The sequence below is a fragment of the Takifugu rubripes genome, chromosome 9 (assembly GCF_901000725.2).
Source record: "Takifugu rubripes chromosome 9, fTakRub1.2, whole genome shotgun sequence".
In the NCBI taxonomy this organism is placed as follows: Eukaryota; Metazoa; Chordata; class Actinopteri; order Tetraodontiformes; family Tetraodontidae; genus Takifugu; species Takifugu rubripes.
The window spans coordinates 2484871-2512501 of NC_042293.1; the positions used below are offsets into that span (position 1 = coordinate 2484871).

General features: G+C 43.8%; 1 protein-coding gene across 6 annotated transcripts in view; it reads right to left on the reverse strand.

Annotated features, from left to right (window-relative positions):
* Positions 1-27198, reverse strand: part of grm3 (glutamate receptor, metabotropic 3) — a 29082-nt gene extending 1884 nt beyond the window's left edge. The window contains exons 1-13 of one of the 6 annotated variants that reach the window (XM_029842287.1): positions 27064-27198; positions 24804-24884; positions 18685-18742; positions 14925-15480; positions 13853-13996; positions 11307-11576; positions 10349-10958; positions 3473-3715; positions 3189-3378; positions 2477-2786; positions 2203-2396; positions 1752-1884; positions 389-566 (exon numbers count right to left, since the gene is read on the reverse strand). In XM_029842287.1, coding sequence (XP_029698147.1) covers positions 389-566; positions 1752-1884; positions 2203-2396; positions 2477-2786; positions 3189-3378; positions 3473-3715; positions 10349-10958; positions 11307-11576; positions 13853-13996; positions 14925-15467 — 2815 coding nt within the window. In that variant the 5' untranslated portion in view covers positions 15468-15480; positions 18685-18742; positions 24804-24884; positions 27064-27198. Of the gene's footprint in view, positions 1-388; positions 567-1751; positions 1885-2202; positions 2397-2476; positions 2787-3188; positions 3379-3472; positions 3716-10348; positions 10959-11306; positions 11577-13852; positions 13997-14924; positions 15481-15558; positions 15618-18684; positions 18743-24803; positions 24885-26649; positions 26897-27063 lie in introns of those variants that run through there. The other 5 variants (XM_029842288.1, XM_029842285.1, XM_029842286.1 and 2 more) reach the window with 5 other exon arrangements.
* Between the last annotated feature and the right edge of the window lie 433 nt (positions 27199-27631).

Genomic DNA, 27631 nt, shown 5'->3' on the forward strand with positions numbered 1-27631 from the left:
CCTCCAATTTCTATCCTTTATACAAAAGTGCATCTTGTGCTATCACTTTTTTTTTCTGGAAATAAAAGTAATGAAATCTGCTCCGGGTAAATATTCCAACTGCTTTTTAGGTCATGCTACTTGTGCTGCTCAACACTGCGGCTTTTTAGCTTCCTTGCAGCCTCGGTAAGCTGCCAATCACGTATTAGCATAAATGGAGCATTTGCAGAATGGCATATTTCGATCTCGCTTCATTCTGGCATGAAGCACAACATAGCTGTTACAGCCAGCTCGGCTGCTCCTCTCCTCAACTAGATTTATCACCCTCTAAAGGGGAACGCGAGGCTATCTGTGCTTCAAACTGACAGTAAAAAGGCAGTGCTGCTGCAGGTGGCTGCCAGTAACCCACCGTGAGACGCATACGTGGTGGCGGCTCCGCTGACACTGAAGCGGTTGAGATTAAGCCGATGGTTGGTCACGTTCTTCTGAGGCTGGAACATGATGATGTGGACCTTGGGAGCGAACATGCAGCCCAGGACCACGAAGCCGCTCAGGCTGACTGAGATACACATGGTTGTGGTCTGAACCTGCCAAGCACAGAGGAGGGACGGCAATTAGGAGCCATACTCTGGGAGATAAATCCTTATTGTTGCACAGTAATGGCTGCTAGTGGCTAATTCTGTGATTATAATCTCAGTCGAATTAAAAGTTCTAAGGAACTTTATGAAGGGCTGACCAGAGGGCAAACCTGAGGTCAGGATGTTGAGCTCTGTATGGGTGAAGCTATCAATGTAATTAGCCAATCACAAGGCGAGCCCAACCACCTATCAGTACGTTGGCAGATACTTTGCAACAGTCCAAAGGTTAACAATTACAAGATGGATCAATAAGAGACTTCAACCCCAGAGGGGAGCCAAACGAAACTCTATTTCGGCATTAACTCCATAGTCCTGCCTGTTATTATGGGAAATCAATGCTAAAATCCCACAGAAGAGCAACTCTAAAGAGAGCTGTTTGTCACTTTCAGGTTCTCAAGTCGCTAAACAACTAACTTTGTATGCGGGAAGAGTGTTGGCAACGGCAACGCCCCACTGTAAAGGCTCCTGCACCGACGGGCGTCTATCGGCGCATGTTTTAAACGTGCGTCCACATGTGAGAAGGTGGTTTTAAATGTTGATGCAGTTCATCTACCTGCCTGACTAATCTGAAGTCATATAAGAACACCAAAATATATGTATACTGAGATAGAGAGAGAGAGAGATAGAGAGAGAGAGAGAGGATCAAATAAGCAGGCCTAGCATCAGCACTCCTCTCTTATGCCCTTTGATACAGTGCACTACTCTGTGTGTGTGTGCGTGTGTGTTTGAGATAGTACGATTTGTATGAATCAGGTGAACACTCAATCCCCTGTTAAATCTGGACATGTGTCAGCAGTTTGACGGAGCCTGTCTGCGTGGCATCCTAATACCTGAGCGCCAGGACATCTGCCAGCAGGATTACAAATGATGCAACCACATCGGTATCGCCACGGTTTGTGGATACAGGACTTGTTTTAATCGTGTTAATCACGCTTCTATTTTACTGACTTTCCCTCCTGTTCCAGAACAGAAAACATGGTGGAAACTGTAGGTTTTATCCCATTAAAACCTGTTTTGAGATCGCTGTGGCTTTAAAAGAGACTTGTTCGGATTAGGGTTGCATTTCTGTGCAGTTCAGAGTGTGGCTGCTATGACGAGGTTCAGTCGTAGCAAAATATGTTAGCGTGTTGTTACCCTGTAGTCGCTGGATGTGACGTAGAAGATGGGAAGAAACGCCAGCCAAATGATGCAGGTGGTGTACATGGTGAATCCGATAAACTTGGCCTCATTGAAATTCTCAGGGCACTTCCTGGTCTTGAAGGCATACCTAAAGCGAGAAAATCACGTCGTGAAATTAGGACGTCGTCCTGATCACAGTTTTCCATGTGCGATAAATCTGGCGACGTCTTGTGGTAACAATACGAACAAAAGGGAATAACGATCAGACCGTGACAGCCCGTTGCACGACTATTTACTGGCTTATGTTTATGTGCAATTTAGTTTTTGCAAGTATTAGTATTAGCAAGTTAGTTCTGAGCTACTGTATAGAGGACATACGCTAATATAGATATTGTAGCTAACATGAAGAAATATAGCTCTCGATAATGCTATTACTGTGGAGGCATGTAATAAAAGTAATACATACACAGTACACAGAATGACCAGGAACACATCATAGCCTAGTGAAAGCAACATGCTGGAGTCCCGCACGTTACACTTGAGGATCACGGTCTGCCGACGTTCTGGTAGCGTGAAGCGCCGCGTCCCCGGCACCTCCAACAAGAGCCACACCGACACCATCACTAACTGGACGGAGATTAAACTCAGACAAATGAACACCTGAAGAAGAGCAGAAGAAGAGGGTTTAACCTGGGTCTCCTTGTCCGTTCTGATGCGGCAGGGGGGACGTGGCGGCTCACCTGAGAAGACGGGCTGATGAAGCGCGGCCTGGCTGCCCCCGCCCCGTCTTTCACGCCGCTGAAAATCCTGGCGATTCTGTTGGTTTTGGTGAAGAGGGCGGAGTAGCAGACGGCGAATGACGTGCCCAGGCCCAGCCTCCGCAGGGCGCAGATAGCAGGCGAGGGTTTCGCCAAGAAGAGAAATGTCATGGCATAGGACATGAAGACTCCTGACAGAAGAATGTAGCATAGCTCTCTGCCAGATGCTTTCACCAGGGGTGTGTGATTGTGTCTGATAAACACCCAGATAACCAGGCCCGTGCACATGAACCTGCAGACGGGAAGAACATTAGCATCACTCTAACAGGTCTGCTGACTGATCTTCCACAGTAATTTCAGGAAAAGCACACTCATTAGTAGCAGACGACCAATGATTGTGTTGAAAAAGGCAGATTTTCAACAGCCTCGCCTAGCTTGCTAATATTACCTCAAAAAGTTTGATATGGAACGAAATGAAAAGTTGGAATGAATATTTCATGTTTTCTGCTACTGGAATTGTGGAAAACTTGGCTTCAGAGACAAACGATGGTGATAATGAAGCACTGCATGTTCAAGGGGTTTGAGCCTCACAACCCTTAACTGCGATAGGGAAGCTAGCGCCATGTAACCAGATAAATAGGGAAGCATCAACCTTTTGTGGGCTTGGGTCATCAATTGGTCTTTTGCCACTCACCCTACACAGGCAATGCTGATTGGACCAATGGCCCAGGCATCTTCCCACATTATATATTCCTCTGGAAGATCATAACACGATGACAGGTCGTCAGTGGGCCACTGGCCAGGAGCGCACGGCGAACACGTGAATTCGTCAGCTAGGTATTCGTGAGGCTCGCAGGCTGTACAGATCCAGCAGCAGTACTCTCCTGTGGGAGGGGGGTATTCAGATTAATTCCGATTATTTCTAAAAATCTTTATATGTCAAAGACAACAACGTGGGAAAGGATGGTTTTCTCCCACCTGCTTGCATTTTCTTCATCTCATTGCGTTCACAGGGGTCGCTGCACTGTGAAGTGGGCGGCGCCTCTCTGGGCCAGCGAATCAGATCACCGCTGAGACTCAGAGTCTCCGCCCACTCCCCCACCGGCACGTAGACATAGCGGTCGGCAGTGCGCTGGTAGCTGAAGATGTTGTACCGTCCAATGCCATCGCCCTGGGAATCGAACTTCACCACTGTCTCGCTGCCTGCTGGTGCAAACGGGGCTGAAAGTGGAAAGAGCAGATTTAAGCTTGACAATCGTCGCATTGAAGCTTCTCGAAATCAGCCCTGAGGACAGAGACGAAAAAAAAAAATCTCTGCATGTGTCAACAGCGCTCTTGTCCTCTCTAAAGTCAAATAGGGACAAAAAAGAAGCTGTTCCACTCTGATCTGACAAAGACGATTATGAAATGCATCATTAACAAAGTGCCCATGAAGCCATATAGGCAGAGGACGGAATCTCTGGGCAGCGCTATAGCTACCCACACACAGACTGAATTAGCCTCTGGGTCTCTCGTGTGAGGGAGGAATGCTGCTGAAACTGCCAAATTGGTCTGTATACAAGTTGTTATGAAAGGATTACCATCTACCCCAAGGATGTGGGAACAGAAGAGATTGTAAAATTGGCAGGATCCTGAAACCGTTTAAAAACAACCCAAGGAGAAAGGCAACCATGTGCTGGGAAAAGAGAGTCTTTCAGGGGATGATGGACCTGACAGTGCTGACACAGACAAAGTGCGTTTCACCTCTATGGTGCCGCTTTACAGGGGAACGATCAGCTCTGGTGGGGCTGACACGCCACGCGGGGCCCAGGCACCAAATATTGGATACTGGATGCATGAAGCTTCACTTTATAATGTCTAAAAAGACTAAGCGAGCAGTATTAATGACTCTGTTGAGCTCATATCTCTGTGTCAGATCATAAACGCAGAGGCGATAGGCCAGTTCTTTATTAACGATCCAAATCTGCCAAGAATGTGTGTGTCTCTCTCTCTCACACACACACCTGTGGAAGCTCCATTAGATCGAGACTTCGCTGCGAGTGCTGACAGTTCCAAAACTCTGACCCTGCTGTTAGCAGTGCACGCTGATGTGTGTGTGTGCATGCCGAAGCCACATGTTCAAATAAATGTCTTGTCAGATGGAAGCATAAGGGGTTAGGCTTTATGAAATCCATAAATCACAGGGACAGCATGGGCCCCTATCTTCAGCCCTCCTCTCTGTCACAGGAAATTTTAAGTGTCAAGTGTTCTCTGGATTTTGGGGCTAAATGTTTAGTAAATGAAAATGACTTTCAGTAAGAAGGAGCTGATAATATCCGCAGAGTTTTAAATACACAATAAAGTTGGCAGATAACAAGGTATGCAAATAACACAAAGCAATAAGACAAGCTCCATACCATACGCGTCCTGGCAGAGCCACTTCACCGCTGTAATTATCATTATTAGGACCTTCAATGTGCCCTGAAGCTTAATTATCTATATTTAGTAATTATGTTTAATTCAGCCTGGAAGCATATCAGTGATTTGAGGACGGTGCATTGTCCTTGAGTTGCCTTCCATATATCACACTCAGAGTTGTGGGTGCACAGGACTGATGATTCCTCCCTGTAACCGTCATTTTGCTGACATGACAGAGCAGCTTATTAAAAAAAAAAAAACGTAAGGGGGACACAAGTTGGAGCGGAGGACGGCCGACGGTCTTGACTGACTGCAAACAGCTGAAAGAAGCATTACGGGTCCTTGAGTGATGGACGGTGCTCTCGCTTGTCAATGCGCCCATAAGATGGATGTGAAGTAGTAAAGTAAAGGTAAATGTAAATGTAATCAAATACATTTGTTGTTTGTTTCCAGAAGCACAATTGCAATCCTCCTAGGTCAGGGTCTGGAGTGTTGGGACACCAGAGGACAGTGGATTGTCCTCTGGCTCTCTGCTGGGCTTGTAAGTTTAAAAATCCACCAGTGGTGAAATAAATACAGCAGACCCTGCTACCAGGGCAGACAACACGGCTAATTAATAGCTAATTTCATGGATAATCTATAGAGAAAATCCTCCCTTTGATTTACTCCTATTATTAAAGTATTGCCTTGTAAACTATCTGTTGTTAATAAATCCTGCTAAGTGTTAGTGACGATTGTCAACAATTGTTACATAGACGAGTATTATCCACTCCTAGAAGGCTCCCTAGGATACACTCCAATGGACAGATTTTGGTCTTAATCCAAATCACACATCTAAAATCTGTTTCTTTTGATAGGTAATATCTGAGAACAATTGTTACAATTAGTCTTCCTCGCAATCCTTATCTAAGTCTTTGGCTATTTTTACCTAAAAGTCATGATTTTGCATGTAAACATTCATCAACAAGCTTAATATAAAGGGGGGAAAAAAATCACACAATTTCAATCATTTATATCTAAAAAATGTGACAGAAGGAATTTGATATATTATTGAAATTACACTTTAAGGAGCATAAAAACAGCAGACCAAAAGCATCCACCGTCCACACGCTTGGACTGGATAAAAAGCATTTGAATGTGACGGCGTGTGAAATATGGAGTTGTGAAAGCTCCTTAAGCTACCGTTTTACAGCGTGTCAGTGAAAGATGTAACCTTGATGAACCATGAACCATGAACCAATTAGATCAGGGACGGAACCGAACAGCGAACGCTTCATGACAGCAGCTTGTGGTCCCACTGTAACGTGATTTAAACTCATAAGCGATGATAATTGATGATTCTGTGTGACTTCACCCATAAGGCTCCTCGTGGGCCCAGTCCAGCTGAGGCCCACAGGAGGCCCGGGCTGCATAGAGAGATGCCGCACATCGGGTTAAAGTGCACTGTCAAATAAAACCTGCTGTTGATTAAGCAGCCTTATCCCCGGGACAGTTAATAAAATCACAGAAGACGCCGTCCTCAATATTTGTGTCTCTGTAACTCATGAAACACCTTATGATTCGATCTTAATTAGACGCGTCGAAAAAACAAACGTTCGGGGACCCTGAAACTGTGGAATAATGATGTTCGCAGCTAAAGCAAAGCCCAGAGGGACTGAAGTTATTAAAGACACGGAGGGAAGGAGGTGGCTGGCTGATATAAATGAAAAAAATCCAAATTTGACTGCTGATTGTTGGCTTCCGAGCAGGTTGTACAGAATATTACAGCATCATTTATTGGGGTGAAGTCGTAGCTGCTGACCTTGAAGCCTGCGGGTCTGCAATAGCGCCTCAGCCCCTTCATACAATCACCTGCTTTACATTTCCTTAAACTACTTACTGTAAATCTGCACATGCAGCATTGGGATATACAAATGCTCCTCTCTCTCCATTGTAGGTCGAATCAACCATTCTGGAATCGACCAACTAAAGCGGGGAACTTTCCGTTAACATGGAAAGGAACATCTGTGTCCTTGGCAGCTATACATTTTCCCCTATGCATTTCTATATCATGCCATACTCCTCATAAATCAATTCAAGAGAGACTGATTGAAGCCTGCAAATGGGGCCATTTTGCACAGGATTCTTTAAAGCCTCACGTATATGGTGAATTTATTTCCATAAACGTTGCTTGTGGAGGTGTTGCAGTGCTGCACATATGGCACACACGCAAACGCAAACACACCATTTATGGTGAGTGTAGGGCTGAGGCTCAACCATGGAATTACTCTCCAGTTAAGACTGGTTCTGTTGTTCCGAGTTTGTCTTAAAGAACAGCTTGAGTGTAACACAATCAGAAGAGATTGAAGAAAAGACTTTACGTAATGTAAACATTTTATTGGAAAAAAAAATGCGTCGTCGGCGTTACAGTGGCTCTGCAGGCAAACCACAACACCAACAACATCTCTTCTCGTGCCTTTTTCTTCCTTCGGAGGTGTCATGACCTTACACATCTGTGACACACGCACTCCTACACACGCACACCTGCACACACAGGGGCCCGAGGATGCCTACAGGCGGATCACATGATTTATTTTTATTCCCCCACAGATTTGGTCCCTGGGGCTATAAGCGCTGTAGGAACTAGAGACCAAAAGGCCACATGGGAACGGTGCACAGATAGGGAGGAGAGAGGAATGTCCAGAACAACAGAGAGAAGCGTCCAGGAGGACAGGGGGAGTTGAGTCCTGACAGAAGTATAGGTAGCGAGATATGGAGGACAAAAGGGAGGAATGCCAGGTCAAAGACGGGGTATGCCGGGGAGGAGGATGAACTGAGAGACAAGATAAGAAAGGAGAAAGGAGAGAAGTGACAACAGGGAGGAGTGAGTTGAATGCGGGATGTGCAAGAGAGGAGATAGCAAAAGGAGCTGTTGTGACTGCAGCAGAGATATATGTGGATAGAGGAAAGCTTTTATACACAGGAATCAATAGGGAAAAGGTGAAGGCTGCATGAAGGGATGAGCAGAGTGAAGGAGTGGAGGAGCAGACTGACGCAGAAAGGCGGTGGAGGCAGGAGAGCAACCTTGTGAAGTCTGAGTGGGATGTGATGTTTTTGAACGTACAGAGAGTAGGACACTCTCGGGGTGAGAAAGAGAATGGAGACGGAGAGAGGGATGCAGCGAGACAGAGTGGTGAAGAGTGAGAAAAAAAGGGAGAGCGGTAGAGGAAGAGTGTGAGGAGAAAATGAGGGAGAAGAGGAGTGAAGGTTGTTCTCTAGCATATAAGCGTTGCAGTAAGCTCTCTGCTCAATATGGCCCTGAAGGCACACCGCCTCTGCTAACACACACACACACACACACACACACACACACACACACACACACACACACGCACGCACACACACACACACCAAAGGAATATCACATCTATCGCCACTATTTGAACAGAAGACTGTGTGCAAGTGTGTATATACTGATATATTTGCTGCAGATCTGGGAGGTGGGTGGGAGTTGAATGATGGCTTTGAGAAGTGTGTGGGTTGGGGGTGTCTGCAGTTTCATGCCGGTACAAAACAAGCATTTTAGGCTGTCTCTGAGTAAAAGGAGAAAAAAAAAGACTCGTTTGCATGCGTTTGGACGCGCCGCTCACCTATTACGGTCCACAGATTTTCCTCTGTGGTAGTTAGCAGCAAGCAGATCCTGGGATCTACCAGATCACTTCAACAATTGGCAACAGAGCCATGGGTTCATTACCATAGCAACTAGACGGGACTAGAGGAAGATAGCGGCATCGGCAAACACAGTCTTACCGCACTAACACACTGCCTGAGTGCGTCACGTTCCGCACACGTAAGGAAACCTGGTCGAGCCTGGTTGGTGATACACTTTTAGTTACGAATGGGGGGATGAGGGAAAGTCTGTCACCAACAGAACGTAAACCATAAAAATTAGAGTTTGAACTGGGTGCAATGCCACAACTGCATGATGACCACGTCTGAAAAAGATGGGAGGGAGATAGAGAGTGTTGCTTTCCATCTGCTACAGTTCAGGCTGAGAGCACTGCGGATGGTGATGCTGCAGTATTCATACTTCCCATTCAACCTCAACTCACCTCAGCTCCTTCCTTATATACGGGTAACACCTATGCACAAGAGTGGGGGTGCCACTCAGCACTAACCGACAGCTCCCAACAAAAACAATGCCCCATTTATCTGTGCTGCCTTCGATATCCGATATCCGCATTGTCTTAGGAACTGAAAGACATTAATGTACTCTTTTTAATGACGATGAGCATTTTGGCCGTTTCCTATTTGCTGCTGTGTTGAATGCAGACGCAGGTACAGAGGGAGGGAGAAAGCAGAGAGAAAGGTGATCAGACTGAAATGTAGAGAAGCCACAGAGGGATTCACACCTCTCCTCCTCCTCTGTCCCCCCTTCTTATCCAACACGTTTCCAGAGTTGAGTGTGAATGTGCATTCCTGGTTCATCCCGCTCTGTGCAGGAACTGTGCCAAACGGAGGCTGAGACTGTGAATGTGAATTTCATCCCTCCTTTTCTCTCTGTCCTACTCGAGCATTTTCCTCCTTCTCCCCTCTTGGTGCAAAATGGCTTCAACCTTTGATTTGTGACGGACAAAAAAAAGGGGGGGGATTTGAAAGAGAATCATGGACTTCTGCTGATGCCTGCTGGCCCACCGTGGCGTCGCCTCTGGGCTGCCTCGTTCCATCTATGCACACCCCCCCGTCTCTTTTTTACTCCTTCTTCTCTCTTCCCTTATCCGAGGCTCACTTTTCTCGTTTCAGTCTGCCTGTCAGTCGTGCCTGTGAGCACCTCAGTAGGTGACGACATTCTCTGGTATTCCATCCGCCTGCTCTCTCCCAAGCGTCCCGTGGCAAAGCTACCATGTTAGCGCTGTTTTGAAGTCTGCTCCTGGTCACGGTTGGGGGAAAAATAAACACCTCTAAACCTGTGTCAGTCCCCGAGACACAGCGGTTTATTTATAACGCTGCCTTTGTACCCCGACTGTCAGTCAAAGCGATCCGCTGTCTCCTCTCTCCGAACCCTACAGAGACTGACAGGCGGCCTGCTGTAGGAGCTATTATAACACACACAATCTCATTAGTGCGAAGGAGAGGAATTCGGCTGACGGATTAAGTGCAGCTCTCGTTCCTCAAAGCAACTTTGTAGTGTCGTATCAATTACGCATGGGTAATAGGTGTCAATGGCAGGCTGGCTCTGACAATCCCCAGCAATTAAGCAGATTTGTCTCAGTGCTTTTATGCTTGGTGGTTTGGCTGCTTTGGTTGAGGATAAGGACAACATTCCTTTGTCAAAAGAGTGGACTGTTAAACAGGACTCACATCCCCGTCTATTTCATGTTATCTACCTCCTTTGCTTCCCCGCCTCCACTTCAGCATTCCTTTTTGCACTTCTCAACCACATTGAGCACCTTATCTTAGACTTTCCAGCTTTCTTACCTGTGAAACTGACATTAAGGATGAAATCCCGGTACAGTCTGCGACCGTCCAGCGGCTTCATGCTGTCGCACATCTTAGTGGTGTTGAAGCACAAACTTCGCTGCATGTTGTGGAGGGCGGCGGCCATGGCATACACGGCGTTTACCACGAACATGATCTTGGACTCAGGCTCAAACTTTGACTTGTCCATTTGCAAGTCCTTGTCACACGGGGGGAGAGGCTTCTCTCCCAGTCCAACACCTCCCCCTCCTCCACCACCCATGGAACACTGGAACCGCTGCTCCCAGAACTCTCTGAACCAGGGATTGCGGTGGTTTTTGCTCGGTTTCAGGCTTAGGAAATATCGGTTGAAATCTGGTACGGGATTGGCCGCTAACTCAAGCGTGATAGCCCCTTCGGCAGTGACTTCATTTCCCTTGACGATGCTTTCCTGGGCGCCCCATCCGTCGCTGGCCACCCAGATGAAGGAGGTGTTGAGCCTAGCGGCAGCTGCCAGCAGCTCTCTGGCGTCGTCGCTGCGGAGGAAGAGGACGGCCACATGGGCATTGGGCTTCTGGAGAAGCTGGCGGATCACAGCTTCATAGGACTTCTTAGCATTGGATCGCCCCACCTGTGAAAAGAGACTCAGACTTTTCATGCTTTTATTAGTTTATATTACCATCATACAAAAAGATGTCACTCTATAAAGAGAGATACAAATGTGAAATTATGCAGAGCAATTTTTTTTTTGCAGATAAGGTTTCATTTTATAGTTCACAGCTAATAACATGGATACAGTATGAAGCTAATTTCTGTGTAAAACAAGATAACACATGGGGCTGAACTTTTTGGAGCTCACAAATGTCCTCCTGCTTTTATTGTTAGCGTCACAGCTTCAGGCCATACATCAATGTGACACAACAGATTAAAAGTGACCAGTTTTGTGTGTGTGTGCTTCCTCATATCCTGTTTTTCTTACCTTCTCTGAAGTAGCAATACAGATGTTCCTCATTCGTGCCTCTTGTTCAAAGGCCTCTATGCCAGTCTCACCGTAGTCACCTTCCGATGCAACAGTGGATACATACGTCCAGTTAAAGTACCTAAGAATCTCAGCCATAGCTTTGGCCTGATAGAAGTCCGGGGGCACTGTGCGAGCAAAGTAGTCGTAGCGGGTCTTGTCGCTAAGCTTGGCGCTGGTTGAGGCGTAGCTTATCTGAGGAATTTGAAAAAGTCTGAGAAGATTGGCAACCTGAAAGGAGAGCACAATAAGTAAATATTACTATTTCAGCAAGTTCTCAGTGCTCCGGGGGGTGGTGGGGATAATACACAGCTGCTAATACACAGGAATTTATAGACTCTCAAAATTGGACACCTATTTATGAACCTCTCTTTCATTTGTGCAAAGTAAATAAGGTAATATTCACTTGAAACGAGGTTTGACTTCCCATTACAGCAATGAGCAAACCCCATCAACCAGGGCCTGTGGAATGAGATGAGCTACCTGTGGTGTTTACAGTGTAAATGTTTTGAAATATGGTGGTAGCAGAGTCAATTATTAAAGATGAATCCAAAAAGGGAACATTGGAAAATCAGAGGACACAGAGGAGAAGTATATCAAAAATAAGATCGGCAATTTTCTTTCTCCGTCTTCATATCATATCTTCATATTTCTGAATTCAGAGTGCTTGCGATGCCTTAAGAGATAAGCGTTGACACAGGCAACACTTTTTAATCATTGATGAAAATATGTGATCAATATTGGCTATTCCTGTGAGTGAACTGAACAGTCCAAACACCGAGAAAGAAGGAAAATAATCCATTTCATTTCATCATTTCACTTTTGTTAAAAGCAACAATTTGGGAAAGTGTTTGAACTCTTTTGATGCACTATGGCAATTTTCCATGCGATTATTTAATGATGAAAAAAAACCACACTGCAGCAAGTGTAATTGAAACAAACAAGACGTGGAACACACATACACACATGTTCAATAAAACACTGACTTATGCATTAGTGATGGACATCATCAGGGGTACTACTGATCCATATAATATTCTCTTTTAATGCTGAAATGGAGTTGGGTCATGCTCTCATCCACACAGTTTTAGGCACAGATGTTGCGAGAACCACTAGAAATAAACAATTCCTACAACCCGATCTCATAAAAGCAGCATGAATGTGAAAACCTAAAAGTAAACACGTGCAGCACGTTAATTTGAAAGTCTGGTCCTGTCTTAATCCTTGTGGCACGCATCACTTTGGGCTTTTCTACATTTCATTCACAGCTGTTGATGAGCTGTTTTTGACAACTCGAATCTCATCAGGCAACTAATGTTTAAGCTCGCTCACGCACACACACATGCACACACAAGCACACACACACACACAGAGGCAGACAGAGTTTCAAGTCTGGACACGGCAGTTGTCAAAATGTAGCTTCATCGCTCGATGAACCGCAGTAGCATATTGGCTACCTGTATGACGGTTACAGAAAATGAACAGAACTCCCCTTCTGTGATCGATATATATATATATATACAGTATATATATGAAAATCGATATGAAGAAGTGAGGAAAGAGGAAAAGGATAAGCTGGAAGGAAACAAAATTGGTGTGGCTGTGGAGGGCCACCTTGTTTTCAGCTTGGAATGAGGGTCGTATGCAGCACCAAGATTTTATCACATAGATGGTGGGGAAGAGGGCATAAATGTGTGCAAAACACCAGGATTTTAGCTGTGTGTAGTTAAATAATTCTCTGTGACTTCATTTAGCAGCAACAGACAGACTGGCCAAGTGAAGATACATGAAGGACTAGCTGGATGTCATCCAATGGCATGACATCAGAGCACATATCAGGTCTCATAAACAGGCCTGGCCTCGGAAAAAAGAGGTAAAAACCACATCAACAAAGGGCAACAAGAAGAGAAAAGGGATAATGGTGTGATAAAGAATACGAGATGAAGCAGATGCATTCACAATGGCTGCCTCTGGAAGGAAGACTAGTAAAAGAGGGCTGAGGTCAGCACACTCTTGGCTCTTGCCAAAGAGCCACGGGGGACCCCTCTGAATGCATATTAAGATGGAAAATGAGATGAGAGCGGGGAGAGAAATGATTTACGGCACAGGAAGCAAGAAAAAATACACAAAACTGCAAAGACAGAGTAAGAAGGCGAGAAAGACAGAGAGACAGTTGCAGAGATTAGGGATTTAAGAGCTGATAGGGGGATGCTTTTGTGCAGTCACAGAGGAGTAAGTGAGAAGGAGGTTTTATGCTAAACTATGCAAATGACCTAGCTCTGTGACAAGCTACAAGAGCTGCAGAGACACATGCGAACACACCGCCGGAATCCGATTCCAAGAAATATGCGCACGTACAAACAGAGAGAGGCATAAACACATTCGACATTAACTTTTGTAGAGTCGCTGTCACAAAAGATGAGAGAATGACACACTAGTGGTCTTAAAGTTAGACAATACTGGTCAAAATGTATTTTGTATTTTTTTTTAACACCCATATGAATTACCTGTATAGAAACGCTGCTGAAGGACCCACCGATGACTCCAGCTATTGCCAGTGGGCTGTCTTCCTGTAGAGCGTATGAGCCGTCTGGACAGATGAATTCTGTGTCATCCACCTTGGTGAGTGAAGCTCTCACAAATTCCAGTGCCTAAAAGACCCAGAAATTTTGATTGAAACATAAATGTAGAATAAATGTAGTTTGCCTTTCATGAGATGCCTGGCTATTGAGTCCAGCTAATTAATATACTGTGAATTTGGATTATTTTTATTTAGAGAATTTGCATATCAATGTAGTAAAATACATATGTACAATAAAAAGCTTTACTGATATAATTAATATTTCCTGTAATATGAGACCAGATTACATCATAATCTGTTCCTAATGTGTGTAAAATAATCTAAAGAGACCCCAATTGAGAACAAATGTGTGCATGGAGGGCAGGAGGGCATATAACAGGTCACTCCTGTGCAAGATTTTGGGCCAGCTGTCAGAAACAAGCACAACGGAGGTTTGAAATCCACCAAAGACTCTCCAGGAGCAGATTGATGCCCAAATCCAGGTCCAGGAGGGGGATCAATCCTCCTCAGTCCTCAGATTTCAGGTTATCATTTGAACGCCACCTTTTAGTCAAAAAGGATAAAAAGAGTTTCAAGGTGCATTTACACCTGAACGTTATTACCTAAAGAGCCCTAAATGTTGAACTTAATTTGAAATGGAAAGCATGCATTTTATTCCTCACACCCTAAAATGCCTCCAAAAATGAAGCGAAGCGAAAAAAAAACCCGTTTAAAAAAAAAAATCTGCTTCATTAGTTTGAAAATGAGGGCTGTGCAAGGACAGTAAAGAGTGATGCAAGCACCAGGTTTTTCAGGGAGAGATGAATGTGAAAGCACACGGAGCCATTATGTCATTTAAACAGGAAAAGGGGCCTTAAAAACAATTAATAGGAGCTGGAAATTTAGCAGCTTAAGTTACAGCAAAGCCTGAATGATAGAAACACATTTTTAGTTTAATGCTTCTTTAATATATTCATATCTAAATTCATGGTTACTATAGAGATACCATGATCACCCACCTGCTCCAGGGCATAGGTGTCCCGTGAACAGGTGTCCAGAATATGGACCCCAAGGGAGACCCCAGGCAGCAACATAGGGTCACTGTTGATTCTGTCTATGGCGAACAGCATGGCCTCCAGCCTCTGGATACCTCTGTCTTCATTGATACGCCCACATTCGTCCACCCCACCTCCTTTTTCGTGCACTGGGAACAGACCGCCGAGCACCAGATCCCCCTCGATGCGGATCTCTCGGCGGGATGGAGGTGACTCTCCGACAGAGACCAATATGCTCTGACACATTATAAACAGGAATAGGCCGGGGACACGGGCCACCATTATGGGCTCAGGGAGTGCCAGGAATGTCAAAAGGTTCTTCAAAGTGAGTGGGGTAGAGGCAGGTGGGGGGCTGAGGGTGAAGGTCAGGGGTGGGGGCTTAAGAAAAAGGTGCACTGTGTGCAGCAGGGTGGAGTCAAGCGGTGGTTGTGGATGTTTAGGATGGTACGTGGCCCTTGAAATGGTCAGGGAGAGCAGAAGTGGACCACACATGGAGGAGAACACCATCTGGACTTCATACCTGGTTGGAGAAGAGAGGACTGAGGTTAATTCACAACCGCTGGGAGGAACCAGACAACATTCAGAACTGCAGTGACACCTTTTGGTGGTTGTCAGTGAGATATTGTGTAGACTTGAGGGACATGGCTTAAGAAGACCTCGGGCCCTGTCGTACAAATTAGGTTGGGATTATTAGAGCAAAGAATTCTTTTTTTTAGTTAAATCCAAAAAAGTCCATGAGCACCAACTATGATTCATGTAGCCAAAGTGCACGCACATCTTTGAGATCACCCACCTCCCTCATGTCTCTTTTCAGCTTTAACAATAGTGCAAACATTCTTATAAATACACTTTTTATCTATTCTTAATCATTTACCTGACGTGTATGACTGTAGCATTATAATATTGACATCCTGGAATAGGAAATGATCATTGGCTTCTCACGATTTAAGTTGTTTTTCTTCACAAAAAACAAAAAATCAAACATGACAAAAGAGAATGTGGAGTTGATTATACTAGTCAACCCCTTCTCTCTCTTCTTCTGTGTGTTTGCATGTGTGTGTGTGTGTGTGTTTGCCTCTGGTTATATGAGGATAAGTCATCTTAGCTAGGTGATTGATACATGAGCCTGGCCTTCTCATGCCACAGATTAACAAAAGTTTCTGTATTCTGATCTTTATTCTCCACTCAGCGATGAGTTTATACCCTGAAGTGTATGTTGTGCCTGACTTTCAAGTTTCATCCCCTTCCTGCCTTGCTTAATTACAGTGAATATTACACAAGAAAAGAAAAAAACTGACAACGCGCCAACAGCACTTATCACTTATCACTGTGACCGTTTGCTGTATCATTAACTGAATCTCAGGCGTTTCATGGTGGAATCCAAAGATTACACAGTTAATGGTCGGTTAATACACATACACAATAATCATAAAACGATACAAGTCAGGTTTCAGACCGATACGGAGATGAATATGTTGATTTAAGGTGGATTAATAAAGTAAGCCAGATCTGACCTTTGCATTTGATCTGGTTGGATTAATTGTGGTGAATGGGATTCTGCCACTATTGTGATTGATCTGAAGATCCCAACAGCAAAGGTGCAGCAAGTCCACCTTTTAAGAACCACAACGTGCCCGACAAGAAGCAATTGTGCAAAGACGTTTTTCCTTGAAGAAGACAGCCATTTATTTCCTATTACGTAAGGTCAGTTTTTGAATCATCAGCAGTAGATGTAGTACCAAGTAGTACTAATTTTAATTACATAATAGTCATCATCATTGTTACCTTCTCCAAGGTGACGGGACAGTCAGTGTTTATCTGTCTGTTCTGAACATCAGAACTCAAATAGTTACAAAATGATTTTAATGGATTATAATGGATTTTTCAGAAAATGGTGATAATGCACCAACGAAGATTAAGCTGTTGTGACACTCCTTTTTTCCAGATGCACTTTGACCTCAGATCTTCTAAAGATGAGGGGCTTTGATCATAAAGCAACCTGCTATATGTAACATTTTATAACAACTGCCTGTATACACACCTGATCATGGGTCTAAGTCACAGAATGGGGGAAAAGGTTCTGCTTGGTGGAGGTCTAATCCCTCTTTTTTAGTTATTATTATCATGAACACTGACTTATCAGATAGTATAATTATTAAAGATAGCTGATCACCGGTGTTGCTAATTCCAATGAATTATTTGCATTGAGCTGGAGTGTACATAGATATTTTTCCCTTTTTTGTCTGTGCACCTCATGGACAGCTTTGCTCGCACCATTAGGTAGATCACTAATTAAACAACGCTGCTAAGATCTGTCTTATCGCTCTCTTATAAAACTCTTTTAAGTTTTTATAGCCAAATTTATATTGCTGTCTATTATAAGAGACATAAATCTCTTTCTGGAAGCTGAAATTTAAAAATAATTTGAGACTGAAAATAAAAATTTGCTGGTATAAGGTGTGCCTGCGTGTGTTTGTTTGTGTGTGTGTGTGTGAGAAAGAGAGAGAGAATGAGAGATACTGCTCATTGGTAGGCAGGTAGGAGGATAAAAGCTTCTCTTAGATGCTGGCAGCTCAGGTTTTTCTATTTTACAACTGTAATGTGACGCAGACACACACACACACACACACACCCTCTGATTCTCCATGGGGTTGACCGAAAACAGGACTATTTCTATGTCTCTTTCACTCACGGAAGCACAAAGCAACTGAAAATATTAAAGCACAGTTACAGAGGGGATTCCAGTGATAACAACTAATATGAACCACATGTTGCTCCTTGATATTGTACAGACTTGTTCAAGAAGTTGTTTATTCTTGGAAACCCACTGTGAGAACAACGCCGAACGGTTCGTCCAAGCTGCTACACCTGCTAGATTAATGTTATTTCCATGTGTCTTTGTATGAAGAACTGACTAGAATTTCTTTTCCAGGTGTCCAAGGAGTTCTTGGAAATTTCTATTTCTATTTTCTATTAAAACCTGTGTTATTCCCTTAACAGCCAACACTCTGAGGAATGCACACCACATTGTAAAGCAGAATATCATTATCAGTCATAAATAACGCAGCCCATTAACTGGCTGACTCCACATTTTATGTGAGACTAGCAAATTGTGGTTACAAACCAAAAATGAAAAAAAAAATAAAAAAAATACAACACCTAGCAACATGAGGCTAAATATTAACATTTATTGAACCCCGGCTGACATCACACCAGAGCTGCCATCTGCCAATGCCTGTTATAATATTGATGTTGTCATCAGGTTTATTGCATTGTGGGATAATAATGCAGCTGTAGCAGCATGCATTTCAGTTACGATTAGATTTGTACCGTTTTATCCCACTGAATAGCACCTTAGAGGCATTTAGGACCAGTCTATTTATTGGTGGGCTTCATGACTTCCTTTAGTCATGCCACCTTTCTGATGTTGCCAGGTAACCAAAGATTATAGGAAGTTAGTCTTCCAGCCCAGAATGTAAACCCATCTGAACTGCTTTTACAGCAGGTCTTTGGAGGTGTTATCAGAGAAACCTTTTTGTTCTTTTATTTATTCTACGCAATGCTCAGCTAAGCTTTACAGCTAAAGAACGTAAACTGCCATTAAACAGATGCAAATGCGCTTTTTAAAACATATTTTCAGTCATAATGGACTAATAAATACGTTAGTAAAATATGAACATGTTTTTACTTGAGTGCACGCAACAGAAAGCCTAAAACATCCCACCTGAAGAAGAAGGTGGAAATAGATCACACCTGGCAAGTAGCAGCATGACGTCAGACACCTGCATTGTGGAAAAGGCATGGGGTAAAAAAACATAGACAGACAATACCCTGAGTGGCAACAGCAGAGGAAAGATGATCAGATCAAGGAGGCAGCTGATAACTGGCCCTCTCCCTACCTTGGAGACCTAATCGGGAGTAACATGACTGGCCACCCCCTATTCCCTCTGACCCCTGTCAGCCTGAACTCAGTTTCATTTTATCCCCGTCATCATCAGCCCTTCCTTTGCTTTCCTTTGCTTTGCTTTCCTTTCCTCGTTGTTACTAGTCTCCACATTTATTTGCGCTTCCTTCCTTCTTTTTAAAACCTGCACAGCTTTTGCTCTCCCCCTAACTGGCAGGGCTGCTGTACATGACACGTATCCAGCTGAGAGCAGCCGTGCAGGGTCGATGGACTGCAGTACTCTGGGAGGGGAGACACATAACCATCCCCCTGTGTTTTCCCCATGTGTCTGTGTGTGCGCTTGTTCATCTCGCACACCTCACAGAACCCACAGTTGCACCAGTGATACAGCTTGCACAGTATAGAAATCAATAAAAATATTCACTTCATATTCATATCATCGCTTCATAAACACGTTTGCATCAGCCACCACTATAATAAGGCAATAAAAAAGAAGCCACAATTGCGTTACTTCAATTCTAATTATTATGCTTATTGAGAGCCAATTATCCACGATCCTTAAATAACACACACATATCTTAAACATATCGTAAATTACCTTAAGGATAGGGTGTATTCAATGTGTAACCGTCAAAAAACAATACATATATGAAGGCTAATGATGGCTAATTAAAGGGTTAGAGCACCTTTACCACAAAATAAAATCAGTAATCAAGTATTCTATGATTAGTATTGATGTTCCGGACACACCGTCAGATAGAAACCAACCTTTCCTGTATCCATTAGCAGGTCCATTTCATGACCTGCATCAGGGTCAAAGGTTAAAGGCGGGATCATGTTCGAAACATGGAAATTGATTATTTCGGGCTCACAGAGAGCAGAAATAAAAGATTTAACTGCGTATGCATCGACCTCAGCTTAATAGAAAACAGTTTGTTGTTCTCCACATGCTATAGGAGTACATTCATGATGGGAATTGAATTAACGCACACATGAAGTGGTGCGCTTCAGGGCCTCACGGCCGTAACTGCACTCTCGTGCGCAGTGGGCACTCCAAAGTGATTCTCTGTTAAAAGAGCTTTTAACCTTTACGCTGCACACAGAGTCTGTGAGTGCACGTAGCACTGCAGAAAGATTTTTACCGGGAACGTTTCGCGACAGTGTGACCTTAAAAAACGGCTCGGGACTTTGTGGGACGACACACGGCAGAGAGTTTTCTGATTTGGTCCTTAATGTCAGCGTGGTTTTTAAACACTCGGACCTCAGTTTACGTCTGACATCTGTAAACTGTCGCTCATTCTAATTCAGGTCCTGCAGCCTGCCGTCACCTGGATGTGACCCTGGTCCATCCCGTGGCGACTGCACACCATTTACCCATACATTTACAGGCAGTTTCAAGGCTGATGGGTGTGTCCCCGGAGTGTGGGAGGATTACCGCAATTCAATAAGAAAGCCCACGCAGGAACTGGGAGAACATGCAAACTCCACAACACAAGGCCTTGAGAGCTGAAAAACTTTCTCTGAGGTCTAATTATTTCACGCTCATGTTTCATTCATATAAATGTGTTATAAAAGAGGCACAATGTCAAACTATCCATCTTTGGTGTGGTTTGGTGGTCCACAGCTCATCTGACATGGTTAAAAATGGCCGTCGAGCCTAAAGAGGAGCCAGAATCGTAAATGCAGGAAAGCATTCATCAGGTCTGCATTCCATCACTGTAAAGGACAGAGAGCCCGTCAGATGGAGAATTACCCCTCTGTGGTTGGCATCTATCAACTTATCAACGTGTCATGTAATGACCCTGGAAGTCATCATGGGGGATCAGTCAGTCATGGCATCCTGCTTAATTCATATTCACACACCGCCGGTGTGGGCAATCGATTGATGAGATGAACAGCGTGTTACAATGGGCAGGTGGAGAGTAATGTCAGGAGCTTTAGACAGTAGGAAGGAAAAATATAATCGTTTCAGACAGGGATACAAGATTCGGCGGCCGAAATCATATTGGCTGGTTTTAGTTGATTTGGCTGAGGTGGTGATGTGTAAAAACCAATTACTGCAGCTACTCAGCGCTAATTAACAGAATTTAAGTGCTACTAACATTTAAATTCGGTCTCCCCGCAGTAGCCGTCCTAATAATTGCGGGACTAATTTTTGCACAAATTTGTCCATCAATGAAAAGACAGGCCTTCATATTTCATCTCTCAAATTCTTGCAAACAGCATTCAAAACCAGGCATTTTAAAAGTGAGCTTAAGGTTTTTTTTTTTGAAAGGTTTGAATTCAGGACATAAGAGATATGATGAATCCAGTGTGTTTATTACCAGTCGCCAAATGGTATTGGCAGACAGGAAAATGATCCTCCACCTTCACTGTACGGGACACCACCACCAAGACCCTTGCCCCGTTTTTAACATAGCGTAATGGTGCATTGACATAAAGATGGCACAAAATATGAGCTCAGCGGATTCAGAAACTCCTTCTGCCAGATAAGAGGCGAATTTGGTGAACACTTGCCAATCTTGGTGATGTTGAATTATTTTCCCTGATAGATTCTTTAAGACATATAAGCAGGGATGAAAGGACTTTTGAACTCGTTGAAACTAAAAGCCTCCAGCTACTAACACAGCAACACCTGGCATCTGTCCGCTTAAGTGCAAAGAAAATGGCATGTATTAGTAAAGTGGTCAAAGTGGCATATTATTCTGGAACACAATTTTGAAAAACACATCTGAAAGGTGGCAGGAGGCTTAGATCAGCCTGTGAACTTGTAGTTATGCAAAGGACAAATGTATATTTGGACTTATTTCACGCACCACCTTATTTGAAACCACCAGAGCGGTGATCATCAAAACTCTATGAACCCTATTGAACCATGTGAGGTTTTTAAAAAGCTTCTTGGTCATTAACTTTCACAGGATACAGAATTAAATGCTATCATTACTATTTTATTGATACCCCTTATCATCAGTGAACCTTAATGATCAATGCTACACCAACTTATGGGAGAAGACAGACTTGATAAGAGAATGTTTCATTATAGTGCTGGTGTTTGCCAAACGGCTTGCAGTTACGGTTCTCAACATACGACTCCCCATCACTTAATTAAGTGCACATAGCTGACATTGTGGGAAATTGGACCTATTTTTGTCTTCAAAACTGCCTTAATTCTTCATAATACTTTCAAAAAGGCAGTGGAAACACTCTTCAGTCATATTGGTCCATATTGATGTGTTAGCATGATGCAGTTGCTGCAGATTTGATGGGCTGCACATCTGTGATGCGACGCTCCCGTTCCATCCCAAAGGTGCTCTATTGGATTGAGATCTTGGATCTGGTGACTGTGGAGGCCATTGGAGTGCAGTGAAGTCACTGTAATGTTCCAGAAACCAGTTTGAGATGGTGTGAGTTCTGTAACATGGTGCATTATCCTGATGGAAGAAGCCATTAGAAGATGGGTACAGTCGTGGTCATAAAAGGGTGGACATGGCCAGCAACAACACTCAGGTTGGCTGAGATGTTTAAACACAGCTCAGCGGGTACTAAGAGGCCCAAAGTGTTACAAAAAATACCCCCAACACCATTCCCAGACTGAACTGTTGATAGAAGGCAGGACGGATCCATGCATTCATGTTATCTAAGTAAAATTCTGACCTGACCAGCTGAAAGCTGCAGCTGAAATTGAGACTCATCAGACCAGCTGACAATTGATCAATCTTCTGTTGTCCGATTTAGGTGATCCTCTCTCTCCTGTTCTTAGCTGACAGGAGTGGCACCCGTTGTGGTCTTCTGCCACTGTAGCCCATCTTTGTTCCCTGTGTTGTGCCTTCAGAGATGCTTTCTAAATTCCTTGGTTGTAATGATTTAGTATCATCTGGAAGCAACCCATTCTCCTCAGACTCCTCACATCAACAACTCATTTTCAGCCACACGACTGGCTCTCGCTGGATAAGCTAGTTTTCGGACCATTTTCTGTCGACCCCACAGATGGTCGTGGGGGAAAATCCCAGTAGATCAGCAGTTTCTGAACATTTATGCAGTCTGGCACCAGCAACCAGCCACGTTCACTCAAATCTCTCTCTTCCACATCCTGATGCTCAGTATGAACTTCAGCAAGTTGTCCTGACCACGTTTATATGCCTAAATGCACCGCAGTCATGTGATTGGATGATTTGCTAGTAGCAGCAATTGAACAAGTACATAATAAAATGACTGTATCCAGTAGAGTGAGCTCACTTTCAACTGCTTGGCTCACTCATGATTGGTGGTGAAAGGCTCACAGTGCAGAGTATCCACATGGAGCTGCAGCTCATCATTAGTGAAAATCATATGCTTGTTAGAACTGACGGAAAAAATACTTTTCAAAGGAAGGAATGAATTAAATCTGCACTATGTAGGATTTGGTAACTTGTGAGCTTTCAAACCTGTCTGCGACCCTCCTGTTTAGTGTCGGATGTTCCAATAACTTGATCCAGGAGGATAAATTTGGTGGTACCAATATTTTAAATATAAACCTTGGAATTTATAGCTGATTAGATACACTAACAAGAACAACCAACTAGCAAACAAGCAGAAAGACCTTTAAACCACACTAATATGCGCGTAGTTAACTTCATCAAATGACCAAATATTTAGAAATGTTTTCGATTTAGCACGGCTTCTCCATCATCGGTGTTGCGTACTAAATAGCTTATTGATTATTTCCGAGTGACATTCACAGCGGAGCTCTCGAGTCCAGGTGTGTGACAGATGCCCGCACAGCAGTGGGAAAAGAAAAGCTGTGTGGCTGGATGGAGGGGGTTCAGTCTGTGCTTACAGAAGCAGCTCCCTGATGCAACAGGGGAGAAACAGACAATGGCAACCTGAAATGAGGCAACTGTTTACACGTTTAAAAGCACAGCGGATGTTTTCCATCATTCGATTTATTGAACGCTGCAAAGGTTGTTGCTCTTTCTTATTTTGGTGGTGTTTATCCCTGTTGATTAGGAACATATGTGGGATGCAGCCTGTGAACCGGAAGGCTATATTTGTATTGGATGCTGTGCTCAGAGTTGAACATTCCCTTGTGTGGCGGACAACGTCAGCGGAGTTGATACAAAAACATCACTGTTCTTCATGCAGCGCAGACTTCCTCTACATGGAAGGTGTCGGATAGCTGTTGTTGTCGTCCTCGAGTTTATGCAACGATTAACGCTGAGGAGGAAGTAAAACGTGAACGCGGCACCTCTGACACACACGTGTTCAGAGGATGAGGCAGCGAAAGGGCAGTGGGACACACAGCTGTGATGGTGTGTCTCCGAGAGAGATCAGACTCTTTAATAAATGATGAACGTCAGAAGTAGCTCTGTGTGTGTGTGTGTGTGTGTGTGAGAGAGAGAGAGATAATATGGAGATGTTGGGGAGTGTGTGTGTGTTACTCAGAGTGTGTCAGCAGTGATTTCCTGACACTTCCTCAGCAATGCAATGGAGCAACTGCAAACACTACAGGTGATACGAGTTAAAACAACAACTCAGACAACATAATTAGCTAAATAAATGTCTGCTCTCACTCTGATCCACTCTCCCTTGTTATTGTTTCAAACTGTTTTCTGGGTCGGCTAATCTGGATTGAAAAATCAGATCACAACAGAAAACTGCTTACAATAATTGGCTCACAGTCTCTGTCTACATTTTGACGTATATATAGTTACATTTTCCATTCATATGTGAAATATTGTATTTTAGGAAGCTATGTGAGTCCTTCAGAAATGTAAAGGCAATATTTATGAGGAAAAAAACATGTTCACTAGCCGCGACAACCTAGTTCCTCGGAGGAGTCTGATTCCAAAATCTTGACATTATTCTTTCATTAAAGCAGTTTTAATTATTAGACCCTTCCATCGTAATGCCTGTTAAAGTCAAGTGGTGGTGATATAGTGGTGGTTCCTGCAGCTGCCTACCAGTTCTGTTAGCGTGTTGGACTCCCGTGATTCTGCTGAAACCAGATCCCCATGTTCGTCTCACCTGGTCCTCGGGAGTGGCTAAAGGAGAGATGAAGACGTTAAAAGAGGCCAAATCGGCAAAAGCCTTTCTGAGGTGACGATGACATCAGTGGCTTTTGAGTTGTAAATGAATTCAGCACCCTGGACAGCAATGTGACGACGCTCCGACAGCACACCTGCAGCGCTCGGACACATGCGATCACAATTAGCAGCATCTTCTTGACTTGTGGTAATATTTAGTGCACGTGTTCAAAGAAACAAATGAGCTTGACATGACAAAGGACAAGGGAAACTCTTGTACTCCTCACGTACTTTGAATGGTTCTACAAAATGTCCTCAAACATTTTAGAGCGTTTTCAAAGCGCGATCTAAAAAATGCTCAAGAAAAAGCCAAAGATACATTATTCTTGCTGTTTAAGCTTAAATATTCATCTATATTACATAACATCCTTGGATCCCGTTGGATACAGAACCCAAGTTTCTGAAATGTGTTTTTCAGTGTTTTCCTTCCAAAAAACTTTGACATATTTGTTATTTTATACATACTCTTAATATACTGCAAGGAAAACAATATATCAACCTTTATGATGCTTTATGTTTAAACAATATACTTTTATGGGTCCAAATAGTCCTCCTCACACCTTCGACGAATTCACTTCACTTCACGAACAAACTGACAAGGTTAGCTGTACGGCCACCTGCAACACTGCCTATAAATATCAGTATAATCTACACCTCTCGATGACTGTCAATGCATTCCATCACATTTGAAATATGTGCTCAGTGTGTGTTTACATATATTAAAATTTCTTCAAGAGCACATTGGCATTCAGATTATATACACATGTATACATCATAAAACTATCTAATGCAGTGGCCAGTGAGGTTTTGCTGTGTGAGGGCTACAAGGCCATTTGCTTGTGTGCTAACACACACACAAATACACACACACGCACACTCAAGCGCACACACAAGTGATGCAGGAACACAAGCTCATGTAAGCACATTCACGGCCACAAAAAAAAAATTAAAAAAAATTGCTGAAAGGCCAAATCCAACACAAAAAATCAGGACATCTTGATATTCCCATGTAAGCATGACAGGAAACTCTGACTAGCTCAACTACTGCATTGCACATTTTCCAATGATGCATAAAAGAACAACTTCAGAACACAAACACTTGAAAAACCTTCAAATTGCCTCCCCCCCCTCTCTTTAGATGTGCAGACAATAGTTGACCGTTATTTTCAATATCATTGCAACAATGAGAAAACAGCAGAGACAGAAGATGAATATCTTGGAATCTTTCATATTGGGAAATCTAAGGTCCCTCATCATAGGCTCATCCCAATATTGGGATTTCAGGTAAATATGTGTGTTAAATCAATCAAATGATCATTCTATTCCATCATTCTAGTAAAGTTTGACCTACAGTTTCAGGAAATTATCTTTACCCTTAAGTTAAATATAACAAGATGTTTTAAAACTGAAAACTTGACTAGTTAGTTAGTTAGTTAGGTTGTCTTGGTTTTTCACAGGTCTTTAAAAAGCAAAAACGCATAAATGTGAATGAAAACACATTTTGGGGTGTACATTTTTCCTTCACGCGCGACATAACCTCGCCTGTCGTTGAAAAACACGTCGCACCATCACTATAAACACTGAACATACACGCAACTAGGTCCTGCTGCAGGTTGAGATAAGGTCCGCGCACCTTTCTACTGGCGCAAGGTGCACAGCAACGCTTGTTTTGGGGCGGATCATTAAAGTCCTTCTACTGCGTAACACTGATCACTTCAATCACCTGTGTGCCCGTTTCCAGATACGCATTTACCCTCCCATCTCTTCCGCAGAAAGCGTGTGGTGCGCGGTCTGAATCCAGAGAACTTCTTCACGCAGCCCCAAAATACGCAACTGCAGATAATCTTTGTTTCACCTTCTGTATCTTTGTCACACATCTGCTGCAGAAACGAGCCTCTGAGGTGTTGTTCTGAATCCCGGGCGGGAACCAGACAGGAATAAACACGCGGGGGTCGGATTCGGCAGCAGAACTGGCTGCTGAAATTCTGCGCAAAGTTCAAAGCACATTGTTCTCAGTGATTGGCTGATGCGCGCTGGAACGGTCCAGGACTGACAATTTTTCTCCGCACTCTGGTCGCCAGTAACCCGAAATCAGAGGCTGCAACACGTTTGCTTATCAGTCAGAAAGGTGACCTACCTTGACGCCTCGGATCATTCAAACGTTGGGTAAATATCAGCTGCTGGAAGTTTGAATTAGTCTACTCCTGATACCTCGGAGGAGTCGCACTGAGAGAGAGAGGATGGGCGCCACTGCTCTGCGCGCCAGATCCGTGTGTGTGTCTGCGTGTGTGCGCGTTGACGCACGCGTGCATGTCAGAGTGTGAGTGAGAGAGAGAGGGAGAGAGAGATAGAGAGAGAGAGATGAGAAGGGAAACAACAGACGTGGAGCGCTGTAGCCCCTTGCCAAAGGATGCTTCAGTCTCCTAGCAACAACAATCGATCTGGCAAGGAGACATTTTTATTTGATATAAAGAAAACATAGCCATTCACCCCCCTCCCCAGCACGTTTGCCACCACAAGTGACAACTCAGAAAAGGGATGGACAGAGTTAGAGGGAAGACAGGATTCTGTGATTGCAGTCTTGTTTAGGAGAAGCTGTTTAGATGCTGCAGGTAGAATTTTACAGCCATATTTTACATTTCAAGCAAGTTATATTGATGTTTTCACGTGGGGTTAAACTCCTGCCAGCGTCACTAAGCGTGCTG